Source organism: Salvia hispanica, chromosome 6 (assembly GCF_023119035.1).
Source record: "Salvia hispanica cultivar TCC Black 2014 chromosome 6, UniMelb_Shisp_WGS_1.0, whole genome shotgun sequence".
In the NCBI taxonomy this organism is placed as follows: Eukaryota; Viridiplantae; Streptophyta; class Magnoliopsida; order Lamiales; family Lamiaceae; genus Salvia; species Salvia hispanica.
In genome coordinates, this window is record NC_062970.1 from 16,542,038 (window position 1) to 16,557,606 (window position 15,569).

The 15,569-nt window shown below is 46.5% G+C and overlaps 1 protein-coding gene across 1 annotated transcript; it reads left to right on the forward strand.

The window, feature by feature from the left end:
- Nucleotides 1-11,516: 11,516 nt before the first annotated feature.
- LOC125194804 lies at nt 11,517-12,191 on the forward strand. Its single transcript, XM_048093025.1, has one exon. It carries the CDS (start codon nt 11,517-11,519, stop codon nt 12,189-12,191), a length of 675 nt encoding a protein of 224 aa, XP_047948982.1.
- Nucleotides 12,192-15,569: the final 3,378 nt, after the last annotated feature.

The window sequence follows — 15,569 nt, forward strand, 5'->3', positions numbered from 1 at the left end:
ATGCCTACTTGGAGGAGAATGAGACATTCCCCGTAATAGTCAACAGTAACCTGACCAAGGAGCAGGAGAAGGAATTGTTGGAAGTCATCAAACGAAACAAGAAAGCAATAGGGTGGACTCTCTCGGATTTGGTAGGAATCAGTCCGGATCTTTGTATGCACCACATTCGTCTAGAAGAAGGTGCGAAGGCTCATCGAGATGCACAACGGAAACTGAATCCGAACATGCGAGTGGAAGTCCTAAAGGAGGTGTTAAAATTGCTTGCTCTAGGGATCATCTACTCCATTCCCGACAGCGAGTGGGTCAGTCCTATCCATATGGTACCTAAAAAGTCTGGAATACAGGTTGTCAAGAATGAAAAGAACGAGCTGGTACCCACTAGGCTGGTGACGGGGTGGAGGATGTGCATCGACTACAGGAAGCTGAACGAGGCCACAAAGAAGGATCACTTCCCCCTATCTTTCATTGATCAGATGCTAGAAAGATTGGCTGGCAAACAGTATTTTTGTTTCCTTGATGGATACAGTGGCTATTTCCAGATCTACGTTAACCCAGAGGACCAAGGAAAAACCACGTTTACGTGCCCCTTTGGTACGTATGCATACCGAAGAATGCCGTTTGGATTGTGTAATGCACCAGGAACTTTCCAACGGTGTATGATGAGCATTTTTTCGGATCTGCTGGAAGTATGCATTGAGATATTCATGGACGATTTTACCGTATACGGGAACTCATTCGATACTTGTTTGGCCAGCCTTGATCTAGTGTTAAAGAGATGCCAAGAGAAGCATTTAGTGTTGAATTTCGAAAAATGCCACTTCATGGTGACGGAAGGCATTGTCCTGGGTCACGTGGTTTCTGAGAGAGGAATACAAGTAGACAAAGCAAAGGTAGATGTGATATCAAAGTTACCATACCCTACAAACCAAAAAGAGGTTAGAGGCTTCCTAGGTCACGTAGGTTTTTATAGGAGGTTTATCAAGGATTTCGCGAAAATCGCGCAACCACTCACTCATTTGTTGCACAATGATGTGAAATTCGTCTTTGACGAAGGATGCAAGAAGGCATTTCAGTTGCTCAAGGACAGACTCGTGTCAGCACCAATTATCAGGGCACCAGACTGGAATCACCCTTTTGAGATAATGTGCGACGCGAGTGATTTTGCTAAGGGAACTATCCTAGGACAGAAGATTGACGGAAAAAGTTATGTGATCTTCTATGCTTCTAAGACCCTGAATCAGGCTCAGAAGAATTATTACACCACGGAGAAGGAAATGTTGGCTGTCGTATACTCATTTGAAAAATTCCGACCCTACCTTCTTGGGTCAAGGGTTATAGTCTTCACGGATCACGCAGCAATAAAGTACTTACTGGCTAAGAAAGAGTCTAAGCCGAGGTTAATCCATTGGGTGTTGCTCTTGCAGGAGTTTGATTGGGAAGTGAGAGACAAAAGAGGAACGGAGAATAGAGTAGCCGATCACTTGAGCAGAATATATCAAGGGGAAACAGAAGAGGCCATACCCGATGCTTTCCCTGAAGAGCATTTGTATTTTCTGGAGAAATTTCCTAGACTAATTAGCTGGGAAGCAGTTTTGGCTTAACAGGTCTAAGGGAATCTGATAAAGGGAAGCGCACACTTAAAGCAGAACCGTGGTTCGCTGACTTAGCCAACTACTTGGTCACGGGAGAGGTGCCAAGCTCAGACGAAGTTTCTCGGGTCCAGAAGATGAAAATTAAAAGCGAAGCCAAATATTACTTTTGGGACGACCCCTACATGTGGAAGATGTGCTCGGATCAAGTGATTAGACGCTACATCCCCGAATGGGAACAAAAAGATGTGCTAATTCATTGCCACACTTTGGCATGTGGAGGTCACTTTGGACCAAGGAAGACAGCAAGGAAGGTTCTGGACAGCGATTTTTACTGGCCGACACTAAATAAAGATGCCGTTGAGTTTTGCCAGTGTTCCGAGAGATGCCAACAGACAGGGGGAATTTCAAGGAGGGACGAGATGCCTCAGGTCCCGGTGATTGTGTGCGAAATTTTCGATGTGCGGGGGATGGATTTCATGGGACCATTCCCATCATCCTGTGGGAAAACTTATGTATTGGTTGCAGTAGACTATGTGTCTAAGTGGGTAGAAGATAAGGCCACCACAACATGTGAATCGAAGGAGGTGGCAAAATTTCTGAACGCCAATATTTTCAACAGATATGGAGTTCCTCGAGCCATCGTCTCAGATCAAGGAACACATTTCTGTAATCGCACCATCGAGGCTCTGATGAAGAAATATGGTGTTCACCATAGAGTGTCAACCCCGTACCACCCTCAGTCTAATGGCCAAGCGGAGATTCCTAATCGCGAGATCAAGGCGATATTGGAGAAGACAGTTAATTCGTCAAGGAAGGACTGGAGCAAGAGGCTCGGTGACGCATTGTGGGCCTACAGAACTGCTTTTAAAACGCCTATTGGAATGTCGCCTCACAGGCTTGTGTTTGGCAAGATGTGCCACTTACCTATGGGTATTGAGCACAAGGCGTACTGGGCAGTGAAAGAGTTGAACATGAAGCCTATAGCTTGCGAAGAAGAGAGGAAGTTACAGTTACACTGGAGGAACTTAGGCTAGAGTCATTTGAGTCTGCCATGTGGTACAAAGAAAGGACGAAGTTATGGCATGACAAGAATCTCCGGGTCAAGGAACTTCATGTGGGACAAAAGGTGATCCTTTTCCATTCCCGGCTCAAGCTGATGCCAGGGAAGTTGAAGTCTAAGTGGATCGGTCCATATACCATCGTCGGCCTCCGCGCAAAGGAGCAGTGGAGATCCAGGGAAGTGCCTCTAACTCTGTCCCTTTTCTTGTTAATGGTCATAGAGTGAAAGTCTATAGGGATAATTCCGAGCTGTGTGTGGTGGATGAAGTTCCACTACGCGCACTCTCTACTATTGCCTAGACGGACGAGGAGGTATTCTCGATGAATTCCTGGGTCAGGTAAATGGGTTGACATTTTTGAAAATATGTGCTGAACCAGGGAATCTCGGGGATACTCAAAAGGAATGTGTAAATAGTTTAACTGCTTTTCAAACTAAAGAAAATCCAAAAAAAAAAGTATATACAATTTAAATCTACCAAAAATATTTTCGAAGCACCAGACTCCGAAGGGAACCGATGCCTTATATTCGAACCTTGACCTAGGAGTCTGGCATCTTCATATTTTTTTTAAGTATAGGGTCATGGTCAGGGAAATCAGCTAGAGGAGGGAAGCTTGGAGGAAGAAGTCAAGGAGAGCCTGGAGGAAGAAGTCAAGGAGGGATGGAGATAATTTGAATTTCAAAATCTGGCCGATATTTATGGGAGTTGTACGGTTGCTTACATCACACCTGCAACCGCACCATCTTTTCATCAAAAAAGGCAACCGTCGCTTCTCTCTCCAATAATCCCAATCGACGAAAAACCGAATTTACTCTCCCTTCTCTCTACTTTCGTTCTCTGTCTAGAACACAAACCCTAACCAAATTCGACCAAGTTTTTGTCTAATTTCAGATCTGCAGTAATGGATTCAACCCAACCCACCAGAAGTTCGTAGCAAACGGTGTATGACGCAGCCCTGTTGGCAGAGTTGACGCTGAAATTGGGGAGCGTCGAGAAAGCAAAGGAAGTATACGCCCTGTTCTCCGCTAGCCTAATGACATCCGTGGCGGCCATACCATCACTGACAATTCCGGCGGATTCGGCGGCGCAACCGGCAGTTCTCCATGAAGAAGGGCCTCGAGACTCTGGATCTCAACATGCAGAAACCGCTTCACGGGAGGCGGAAAAAGAAGAGGCGGTGCACGAACGGCCGGAGGATGGTGGACAGACGAACAGCGGAGCAGAGGTGGAGACCGAACAGCAAGGTGACGAAAACCCTAGTTCTGAGGGCAAGGAAGATGGTGAGGGGGAAACCCCTGTTATAGAAGACGTTGCGGAGGGGGAAACCCCTGTTGTGGAAAGTACTGTTGAGGGGGAAACCCCTGTTCAAAAATCGTTGGTAGCTGAGGGGGAAACCCCCCTATGGAAACTGGGGATGAGACCCCAACTGATTTCAGGGGTGCGACCCCTGAACCCACAGAAGAGGGGGCAACCCCAAGTGATGTCGGGGGGAAACCCCCATTTATATTGAGGGGGCAACCCCGATGGTGGATTATGTGGGGGAAACCCCGGAAAAATTGGTGGAATAAACAGATCTAAATATGACTGGAGTACCGGAGCGCGTCGAGGAAGGGCTGAATTTGATCGTGGACCTGGTGGATGACCAGGAAGAAGATGAACCCCAAGTGGACAAGAGGACAGAGAGGAGACGAACCAGGAGGAGTCTGCTCGACGAAGTTGATGACTTAGTTCCAGATGCTGCGGAAGCAGAGGAACGTCGCCTGGCCAAGGAGAGGGCGAGAAAAGGAAAGGCAGCGGCGACCCCATCTACACGGTCAAGGAAAGCTCCCTCCGTCAAGGAGGTTGAGGAGACCCTTGCCCCAGTGATCGAAGATCCCTCTGCCGAGGAACAAGACAAGCCTACCCACGAACCCGACTCTGGATCTGAGGAAGCTAAAGAAGAGTTTATTCCAGGACGCCCGGAAGTGTGGCTGACTAAGGAGCTGCTAGAGTCGATAAGGCAGTTCAACGATCAGAAAAGGGCCACGGTGTACAAGGAAAGATGCAGCGCCGAGAAGATGGCTAAGTCTGGGAAGCAGTACAGCTCCAGAGAGCTTAAAATGATTGCATGCAATGAGGACTTCCGCGCATGTATTTATTCAATCGGATTCGAGTGGTTACTGAAGCACAGCCAGGAGAAGGTGCCGGTGGACCTAGCAAGGGAGTTTTTCTCCACCTTCCGATTGAAGAACACCACTGATCTTGACACGGACTCCATAACTTTCAGGCTTTTTAATGAAGAACATGAGATGAGCATCCGGGAGTGGTCATTGAAAATGGGGTTGTTCACCCAAGCCGAGGATGATGAAGGGATATGGAATGAGAGGATGATTGGTGTGCCGAAGAATATGCCGGGTTTCAAAGTGCATGGGAACTGATCACCCACTCCAAGGCGGGAACGTTTAAGTCCAGCTACTCCAAAGCCTCTCACATCGAGGACCGAATCCTCCGATTTGCTCAGACGTTTATCAGCTACAACCTAATGGGAACTGCTAATTCAGCTCTTACAACTACCGACATTTACTTCACTTGGTTCATGGCAAAGGGCGTGAAGGTGCACCTAGGTTATTGGCTGGCTCAAGCATGCCACCAAATAGCGACCAACCCTGCTCGTCATATGTATACCTGCCACCTCCTAGGCGCCTACCTCCAGAGGACCATTGAAATGAAGATTGCCAAAACCGCTCCTTTGGTAGTCATGTGCGAACCCCCGGAGATTTTCAGCGTTGATTATTTTTTCAACAAGGGGTTGCTCCAAGCTCATGGCGCCAAGACCTTCTTCTACTCGATAGGAGACAAGGTAAAGGCGGAGACTGGAGAAGCTGAGGAGGCCATGCCAAGTGAAGATGTTGAAGAGCTGCGGAAGGATGTCCAGGATATGAGAAAGGAGATGCAATTGATGAGGAAAGAAATGGTGAAGGAACTTGGGGGGATTAGGAAGGAATTGAACGGAAGCCGGGAAGAAGTGAAGACCCTACGGGGCAATATTGCAGATTTGGCGGTGAAGTCCGCCAAACAAAATGAGCGGATGACGGAGGCGGTGGAGCTTTCACTGAAGATGTTGAAGTGGTTGCAGCAGACACTCCCCTTGACCCAGTCGAAGGTAACTCATGGGTCCTGCAGCGAGGTCAAGCAGCCCGTCCAGAGCAGTCCCGCCGTCCAGCGACCACAGCAATCGCTCAAGCAGATGGTCTCCCCACCCATTCCCAAGCAAGTGTCAATCCCAACAAAACCAAAGTCTATGATGAAGAAGCCAGTACCCGACCAGCCAGAACAGGAAATAGAAGAGCCGGAGCAGCCGGCAAAGAAGAAGGTGAAGATGACCCGACCCGGAATCCCACCCCAGTCTGGCTCTCGAGGGAGCCAGCCCCAGAAGTGAACCACCCCCCATGACCAAGTAACTTTTAATTTTTGCTTTCAGTTATATGTCGTTGTTTTTGTTGTCTATTTGTGATATGTTATTTGTCTCTGTTTTCTCCCACTTAGCCCACTGCTTGGTCTAAGTGTGAGAAGTCTGTAATTTCTGTTTTGTTGTGTTTTCTCCCACTTAGCCCAGTGCTTGGTCTAAGTGTGAGAAGTTTATGTTTTCCATTTTTGTTGTGTCTTCTCCCACTTAGCCCGTTGTTCGGTCTAAGTGTGAAAAGTTTTTATTTTTATAAACTGTTGTTGTATGTTGCATTGATTTCTCTGTTTCCCCCCTTCACGACGATGGCTTGGGGACAAGTTTGAGTGAAGTGGGAGGGGGAAAGGAGTCAATGCATGTATTTGTCAGCATGATAAGAGCCTTTAGGTCTAGTTTTTGTTTGTGTCACATGAGCCAATGAATATAATAAGGCATGGTCTCCTTAGTGAAAGTAATTGAAAATAGGAGGTATTTCAACTTAGAAGCCTTTTTCTTTAATAAGCCAAGTCAATCTGAATGAAGCAAGAACCATAGAGGACGCCTTTACTTACTTAGTTGTGAAGCCCTACTATAAAAGCGAGTTATAAGCCTTAAATAACTTCGAGCTAACACATGTAAAGGGGTCGCCACTGAATGCTTAGGGAGAAGAGTCATGAGGGAGAAAAATAGGGGAATTGGGTTATGAAGGTATAAGCTGGACGAAGTCCAGGGTAAGGTGTTATAAGCTGGACGAAGTCCAGAGGAGGGAAGAAGAAAATGGAGGAATAAGCTGGACGAAGGAAAAAAAGGGGAGAAAATAAAAAAAAAATTATTATAATGAAAAAAGAAGGAGGTATAAGCTGGACGAAGTCCAGGGGGAAGTTGTTTAAAGGCCAGGAACAATAATAACCTGACCTAGGAAAAGAGGAGGAAACTCTCATAACCCGACGCTTTAGTGGTATGGCAATAACTTAAGAGAGAATCGATCCTAACATCCCTGGTGAGGAATGAGTGATCGAGTGAATCCAATAATTGGGTAAGTAGAGGTTATCTTGACGAACTTACAGATTGGCTAGGTAGAGGAAGGGAAAGGGCCTATTTGGAGGAGTGCAGCCTGTTGGATTGACCTTAATCTTGTGGGGACGGTTGCCTAAAGGTTGAAGCTAGCTCATGCATATGTGTTAATGTGTTTTTCTTTAAGTGTTTCAGTTTCAAGTTGTGTCTAGGTCTAGGAGTCGGTCTAGAGTCTAAAGAGTCGGTCAAGGGATAACCTTGCTTGAAATTCGCCTTATTCTTTTTCTTGTCTTATTACTTGAGGACAAGTATGGTTTAAGTGTGAGCAGTTTGATAAGGCTAATTTCATGCATCGGTTATATGGTGAAAAGCACTATATTTTGTTGGGTCTAACACAGTTTTTAAGCCAGGTGTGTGACAGAATCGCTAGATCCAGGAGATGCTGGAGGAAACAGACTAGCGAAGGAATGAAGGAGAAGTGAGCAGAATTTAAGGAAAAGAAGACTAGAAGAAGGGAGTCAATAGCAGAGGGAAACAAAGTCTATCTATACCTCGCTGGGCCCCACTTCAACGCCTATAAATAGAGGAGCATGCAACACACAATAGATACATCTTTTTCGCTATTAGCTCACACACAAAAACACACACACTTGGGAAATGGGAGTTCTGGGGTAGTTTAGGTTTTAAGGGGTTCTTTTGGTTGGAGAAGATGATGTCGCTGTTAGTTAGTACCTTAGTTAGTTGTTTTTCCAGCTTTTCGTCCGTACTCTGCTTTTTCAGTCATGGTCCCCATCGTCAGATTATTTCCCAGATCTAGGTAATTTAGAATAGTTTCTCAGATCTAGCGATTATTTCGGTTCTAGTTTACGTGCATGCTTTTGTTGTTTCACCTAGATCTAGCTGTTAGCGTAGCAGTTTAAAATCCCAAGTTTAGTTTAATTTCCTCAACCCAAAAAATGCGTGGCAGCAGCCAACCCAAAAACAATTTTCAAATCCTTGAGCATGATTATTACGCATCCATCTCTGTGGGATCGATCCCTACTTCCCTGTGCTAGGTTTTAGTATAAGTGGTTGAGGGTTTTTGAAGAAGTGCTCTGTGTGTCCGACGATCGAGATTTTCCAACGACCAGTGAGTTCCTAGACCTTGTGATCTAGTGGATTTGTTGGACCTAGGAAACTTGTTATTCCTTTCTATGCACACAGTGACAACTACGTGTCTTCACTCACCCGACCGGGTGTAGCCTTTAAAGGCCCTGCTGCCTCCTATCCACAATCGGCCGGATTTTTGCCTCTTTTTTATCTTCTTATCCTAGAACACTCAACAAACACATGAAACTCCAAAAGATAGGTTAATTGGCTGGAAATAGACAATTCAAGCATCAAAACTCAACATTAGGCACCTCAACATACCAATTAAACCGACTAAAACATGAGTTTATCAGGCATCTATAAATGTTTTACCACTTTCAATCTACAAGAAACTGACAGGAGTTAGGATGGTCGCTACCAAGGTGGTAATCCAGTTAGCAGATAGAACTTGCATCTGTCCTGAAGGTGTGTTAGAAAATGTCATAGTTAAGGTGCATGATTTTCTATATCCTGTTGATTTCTATGTTATCAAAATGAATGATAATGAGTCTGTTGAGTCTAGTGGTGTGCTCTTAGGGAGACCATTCTTACGTACTGCTAAGACCATTATCGATGTTTTTGATGGAATAATTTGTCTGGACTATAATGGGGAAAAATATACATTTAGCATTGATGAGGGAATGAAAAGGCCATTAGATGTGGAAAATTTGTATGCTATAGATGTTATTAACCCCCTGGTCCAAGAATATCTTGAGACTGAATTGATACAGGAACAAATTGACAACTCGGAGTTAAGCCATTTAATCGATCGAGAAGTTGTAGGGTGGTGTGCATCAATGAACACAATGGAATTGACAGATGAGGAACTAGCAGAAGCCATCATGGAATTTTGCAAAAATTCCAAGTTAGCTAGATCAAGGGGATCCGCCCATGTGGCCAGTTTGGAAAATTCTCCTGGGTCTGGGAAGGACACATTACCTGACGTTGCAGAAAAAAATCCCTTGCCCCAGGAGACGAATGACACCAAGAAGGAACTGAAGACACTTCCACCAGGTCTCAAGTATGCTTACTTGGAAGAGAATGAGACATTCCCAGTAATAGTCAATAGTAGCTTGACCGATGAGCAGGAGAAGGAACTATTGGAGGTAATCAAGCGGAACAAGAAAGCAATAGGATGGACCCTCTCCGATTTAGTAGGAATCAGCCCTGGTCTCTGGATGCACCACATCAGGCTAGAGGAAAGTGTGAAGGCTCACCGAGATGCACAACGGAAGCTGAATCCGAACATGCGAGAGGAAGTTCTGAAGGAGGTGTTGAAATTGCTTTCTCTAGGGATCATCTACTCCATCCCGGACAGTGAGTGGGTCAGTCCTGACCATATGGTGCCCAAAAAATCAGGAATACAGATTGTCAAGAATGAAAAGAACGAACTGGTGCCCACTAGGCTGGTGACTGGGTTGAGGATGTGCATTGACTATAGGAAGCTGAATGAAGCCACGAAGAAGGATCATTTTCCTTTACCCTTCATTAACCAGATGTTAGAAAGGTTAGCTGGCAAACAGTATTTTTGTTTCCTGGACGGATACAGCGGCTATTTCCAGATTTACGTAGACCCAGAGGATCAGGGGAAGACCACATTCACGTGCCCTTTCGGTACGTATGCATACCGAAGGATGCCGTTTGGGTTGTGTAACGCACCAGGGACGTTCTAGCGGTGTATGATGAGTATCTTTTCGGATTTTCTTGAAGTATGCATTGAGATATTCATGGATGACTTAACCGTATATGGAGATTCATTCGACACTTGTTTGCCAGCCTTGACTTAGTATTGAGAAGATGCCAAGAGAAACACCTGGTCCTGAATTTCGAAAAATCCACTTCATGGTGTCTGAAGGTATTGTCCTTGGTCACGTGGTTTCTGAAAGAGGGATACAGGTGGACAAGGCAAAGGTGGATGTGATATCAAAGTTACCTTACCCCACAAACCAAAAAGAAGTTAGAGGCTTCCTGGGTTACGCAGGATTTTATAGGAGGTTTATTAAGGATTTCGCAAAAATCGCGCAACCTCTCACCCATATGTTGCACAATGATGTGGAATTTGTCTTTGATGAAGGATGCAAGCAATCATTTCAACTGCTCAAGGACAAACTCGTGTCAGCACCAATAATCAGGGCGCCAGACTGGAATCACCCTTTTGAGATAATGTGCGACGCTAGTGACTTTGCTGTAGGAGCTGTCCTAGGTCAAAAGATAGATGGGAAAAGTTATGTGATCTTCTATGCATCCAAGACTCTAAATCAAGCTCAGAAGAACTATGATACCACGGAGAATGAAATGTTGGCTGTCGTGTACTCATTCGAGAAGTTCCGACCCTATTTGCTTGGGTCGAGGGTTATTGTTTTCACAGATCACGCATCGGTAAAGTACTTACTGGCAAAGAAGGAGTCTAAGACAAGGTTAATCCATTGGGTGTTGCTTTTGCAAGAGTTTGATTGGGAAGTGAGAGACAAAAAGGGAACAGAAAATAGAGTAGCCGATCACTTGAGCAGAAGTTTTCAAGGGAAAACGGAAGAGGCCATACCTGATGCTTTTCCTGAAGAGCATTTGTATTATATAGGGGAATTCCCTAGACCGATCAGTTGGGAGGCAGTTTTGACATTAACCGGTCTAGGAGAATCCGACAAGGGGAAGCGAACACTAAACGCAGAACCATGGTTCGCTGATTTGGCAAACTACTTGGTCACGGGAGAGGTGCCAAGTTCAGAAGAAATTTCCCGGGCCCAGAAGATGAAAATTAAAAGTGAAGCCAAATATTACTTTTGGGATGATCCTTACTTATGGAAGATGTGCTCAGATCAAGTGATCAGACGCTGCATTCCCGAATGGGAACAAAGAGATGTGCTGAATCATTGCCACACCTTGGCGTGTGGAGGTCACTTTGGACCAAGGAAAACAGCGAGGAAAGTATTGGATAGTGGGTTCTACTGGCCGACGCTTAATAAAGATGCCTTCGAGTTTTGTCAGTGTTGCGAAAGGTGCCAACAGACAGGGGGAATTTCAAGGAGGGACGAGATGCCCCAGGTCCCGGTGATTGTCTGCGAAATCTTCGACGTGTGGGGGATGGACTTCATGGGACCGTTTCCATCATCCTATGGGAACACATATATATTGGTCGAAGTGGACTATGTGTCTAAATGGATAGAAGCCAAGGCCACAACGACATGTGAATCGAAGGAGGTAGCAAAGTTTCTGAAGGCCAATATCTTCAACAGATACGGAGTTCCTCGAGCCATCATCTCGGATTAGGGAACACATTTTTGTAATCGCACCATCGAGGCTCTAATGAGGAAATATGGTGTGCACCCTAGGGTATCTACCCCTTACCACCCTCAGTCTAATGGCCAAGCAGAAATTTCTAATCAAGAGATCAAGGCAATACTGGAGAAGACAGTCAATCCCTTGAGGAAAGACTGGAGTAAGAGGCTCGATGATGCATTATGGGCCTACAGAACTGCTTTCAAGACTCCTATCGGAATGTCGCCTTATAGGCTGGTATTCGGCAAAATGTGTCACCTGCCCGTGGGTATAGAGCACAAGGCGTACTGGGCAGTCAAAGAGATGAGTATGAAACCTTTAGCTTGTGAAGAGGAGGGGAAGTTACAGTTACAAGAGCTGGAGGAACTAAGGCTGGAGTCTTATGAGTCTTCTATGCGGTATAAGGAAAGGACAAAGTTATGGCATGACAAGAATCTCCGAGTCAAGGAACTCCATGTGGGACAGAAGGTGCTCCTTTTCCAATCTCGGCACAAGCTTATGTCAGGAAAGTTGAAGTCTAAGTGGATCGGTCCATATACCATTGTCGGCCTCCGCGCGAATGGAGCTGTAGAGATCCAGGGAAGTGCCTCTAACTCTATCCCTTTCCTTGTTAATGGTCATAGAGTAAAGGTCTATAGGGATAATTCTGAGTTGTGTGTAGTGGAGGAAGTGCCACTACGCGCACTCTCTATTATCACCTAGATAGACAAGGAAATGTTATCGATGAATTCTTGGGTCAGGTAAATTGGTTTACATTCTTTTAATATATACAATGAACCAGGGGATCTCGGGAATACTCAAACGGATTTGGTAAATAGTTTAATTGTGTTATGTAAATAAGTAAAAATCCAAAAAAAAAGAGAAAATCTAAATCTTCCAAAAATATTTTCAGAACACCAGACTCCATAGGAAAAACGTTTGTCTTGTATTCTATCCTCGACCTAGGAGTCTGGCGTTTTCAATTTCTTTTTAAGTGTAAAGTCGTGGTCAGGGAAATTACCTAGGAAAGAAAGTCTAGAGAAGGAATTTTAGGGGGGGGGGGGTGGAGATAATTTGAATTTCAAATTGGCCGATATTTATGGGAGGTGTACGGTTGCTTACATCACGCCTGCAACCGCACCATCTTTTCACCAAAAAGGCTAACCGCCAGTTTCTCTCTCCAATAATCCCAAACGATGAACCGCAGATTCTCTCCCTTCTCTCTACTTTGTTTCTCTCTCAAGAATTGCAAACCATAACCCGATTTCTACCAAGTTTTCTTTTGATTTCAGATTACAGTGATGGATCCAACTCACACCACAAGGAGTTCACGGTCGGAAGTGTCAGCCACGGGATCGGAAACCGTACAGAGCCCATACGAAGCGGTTCTTCTGGCGGAATTGACGCAAAAATTGGGGAGCGTCGAGAAAGCGAAGGAGGTTTACGCCCTATTCTCAGCCAGCCTGATGACATCCGCGGCTGCCACACCACCGCCGACGATCCCTGTTGATTTGACGGCTCAAACCGCAGTGCCCCACGACGAAAGGCCTCAAGCTTCAACCGGAGTACCGGACTCTTGTCTTCAACAGGCGGAAACCGCTCCAAGCACAAGTCCACTGGAGACGGACAAGAAAGAGACGACGGGGGAACTGGCGGCAGATGGTAGGCTGAAAGATGGTGATGAGAAGGTGAAGTCCGAGGGACAAGGAAGTGAAAACCCTAACTCTGAGGGTGAGAAAAAGGGAGAAACCCTTGTTCGTGAGGAGTTTGTTGAGGGGGGAACCCCTATTCTAGAAGAATTTACCGAGGGGGAAACCCCTGTGTTAGAAGAAGTTGTCGAGGGGGAAACCCCTGTTCTGGAAAAGTTTGTTGAGGGGGACACCCCAATGGAGACCGGGGATGAGACCCCGAAGGATTTTAGGGGGACGACCCCTGAACCAATAGAGGAGGGGGCAACCCCGAGTAATGTCAGGGAGGAAACCCCCTGTTTATATTGACGGGGGGACCCCAATGGTGGATGATATGGGGGAAACCCCGAGGGAGCCTTTAGGGGAGACGAACCCCGACGATACTGGAGTACCGGAGCCCGCCGAAGAAGGGCAAGATCTGATTGTGGACCTGGTGGATGACCAGGATGAAGACGAACCAAGGATTGACGAAAGAGCAAAGAGGCGGAGGGCCAGGAGGAGTCTACTAGACGAAGTGGACGACTTGGCCTATTCTGAGAAAGAAGAGTTCCCAACCCGAGGGGCAGCAGTTGATGAGGCGGAGGATAGCCGCCTGGTCAAGGAAAGGACGAGGAAAGGGAAGCAAGCAACTGCAACCCAGTCAAAGCGGTCAAGGAAAACTCCCTCCGTCAAGGAGGTTGAGGAGCCACTTTCCCCTCTGACCGAAGTTCCCTCCACCGAGGAACGAGCCGAGCCTACTCCTGGGTCTGATTCCGAACCCGGAGAATCTGATGGGGAGTTTAACTATGAGCGCCCGGAGTTTTGGCTAACTAGGGAATTATTGGAGTCGATGAGACGCTTTGATGATCAGAAAAGGGCCGCCACATACAAGGAGAGATGCAGCCCAGGGAAGATGGCAAAATCAGGGAAACAGTACAGTTCCAAAGAGCTTAAGATGATTGCATGCGATGAGGAGTTTCGCGCGTGTATCTACGCGATCGGATTTGAGTGGTTATTAAAGCACAGCCAGCCAAAGGTGCCGGTGGACTTAGCTCGAGAGTTTTTCTCAACGTTCCGACTCAAGAACACTTCTGACCTCGACGCGGACTCCATCACATTCAGGCTTTTCAACGAAGAACATGAGATGAGCATCAGGGAGTGGTCCTTGAGGATGGGGTCGTTTTCCAGGGCCGATGATGACGAAGGCATCTGGAATGAGAGGATGGTCGCCGTACCGAAGAACACACCAGGGTTTAAAGTAAAGGCAGCATGGGAGCTGGTCACCCACTCTAATGCGGGAGCGTTCAAATCCAGCTACTCCAAAGCCTCCCACATTGAAGACCGCATCCTCCGATTCGCCCAGACATTTATTAGCTACAATCTGATGGGAACGGCGAACTCAGCTCTGACAACCACTGACCTCTACTTCACCTGGTGTATGGCGAAGGGTGTGAAGGTGCATCTCGGCTACTGGTTGGCCCAAGCATGCCATCAAATGACAAGCAATCCCGCGCGACATATGTACACATGCCATCTCCTCGGCGCTTATCTCCAACGGAACATCAACATGAAGATAGCCAAGACCGCTCCTCTAGTCGTGATGTGTGAGCCCCCAGAGACATTTAGCGTTGAATATTTCTTCAACAAAGGGCTGCTCCAGGCACACGGCAAGGAAACCTTCTTCTACGAGGTGGGAGATAAGGTGAAGACGGAGTCGGAGGCTGTGGAGGCTGTACCCAGTGAGGAGGTTGAGGAGTTGAAGAAGGAGATGCAAGTGATGAGGAAGGAGATGATGAAGGAACTCGGTGGGATGCGGAAAGAATTGAGCGGGGCCTGAGAGGAGATAAAGGCGCTGCGGGGGAACATTGCAGACCTGGCAATGAAGTCCTCCAAACAGAATGAGCGGATAGCAGAAGCCGTGGAGATGATGATGACAATGTCAAAATGGGTGGAGAAGACACTCTCCCTGACCCAGCAGAAGGCGCTTCCTGGATCCAGCAGTGAGGTCAAGCAGCCCGGCCAGGGCAGTTCCTCCATCCAGCGACCCCCACACCCGCTCAAGCCAGTGGTCGCCCCATCCGCGTCCAAGCCAGTGTTAATCCCATCCAAATCAAAGTCCCTGACGTTAAAGAAACCAGTGTCCGATCAGCAAGAGAAGGAGGAAGAAGAGCTGGAGCTACCGGCGAAGAAGAAAGTGAAGATGACCCAACCCGGAATCCCACCCCAGTCTGGCTCTCGAGGGGACCAGACCCAGAAATGAATTGCCCCCCCATGACCAAGTAACTTTTATTTTCTGTATTAGTTTAATTTTTGTTTTTTTTTATGTCTTTGTTATTGTTTGTATTTTTGTAGATATTTGCTATATGTGTTTACCTTCTCCCATTTAGCCCAATGCTTGGTCTAAGTGTGAGAAGTTTGTATTTTCTGTTTTAAA

Excerpts from the sequence above, each read along its gene's own strand:
- LOC125194804 (XM_048093025.1), top strand. The coding sequence starts at position 11,517 with ATGAGGAAATATGGTGTGCACCCTAGGGTATCTACCCCTTACCACCCT.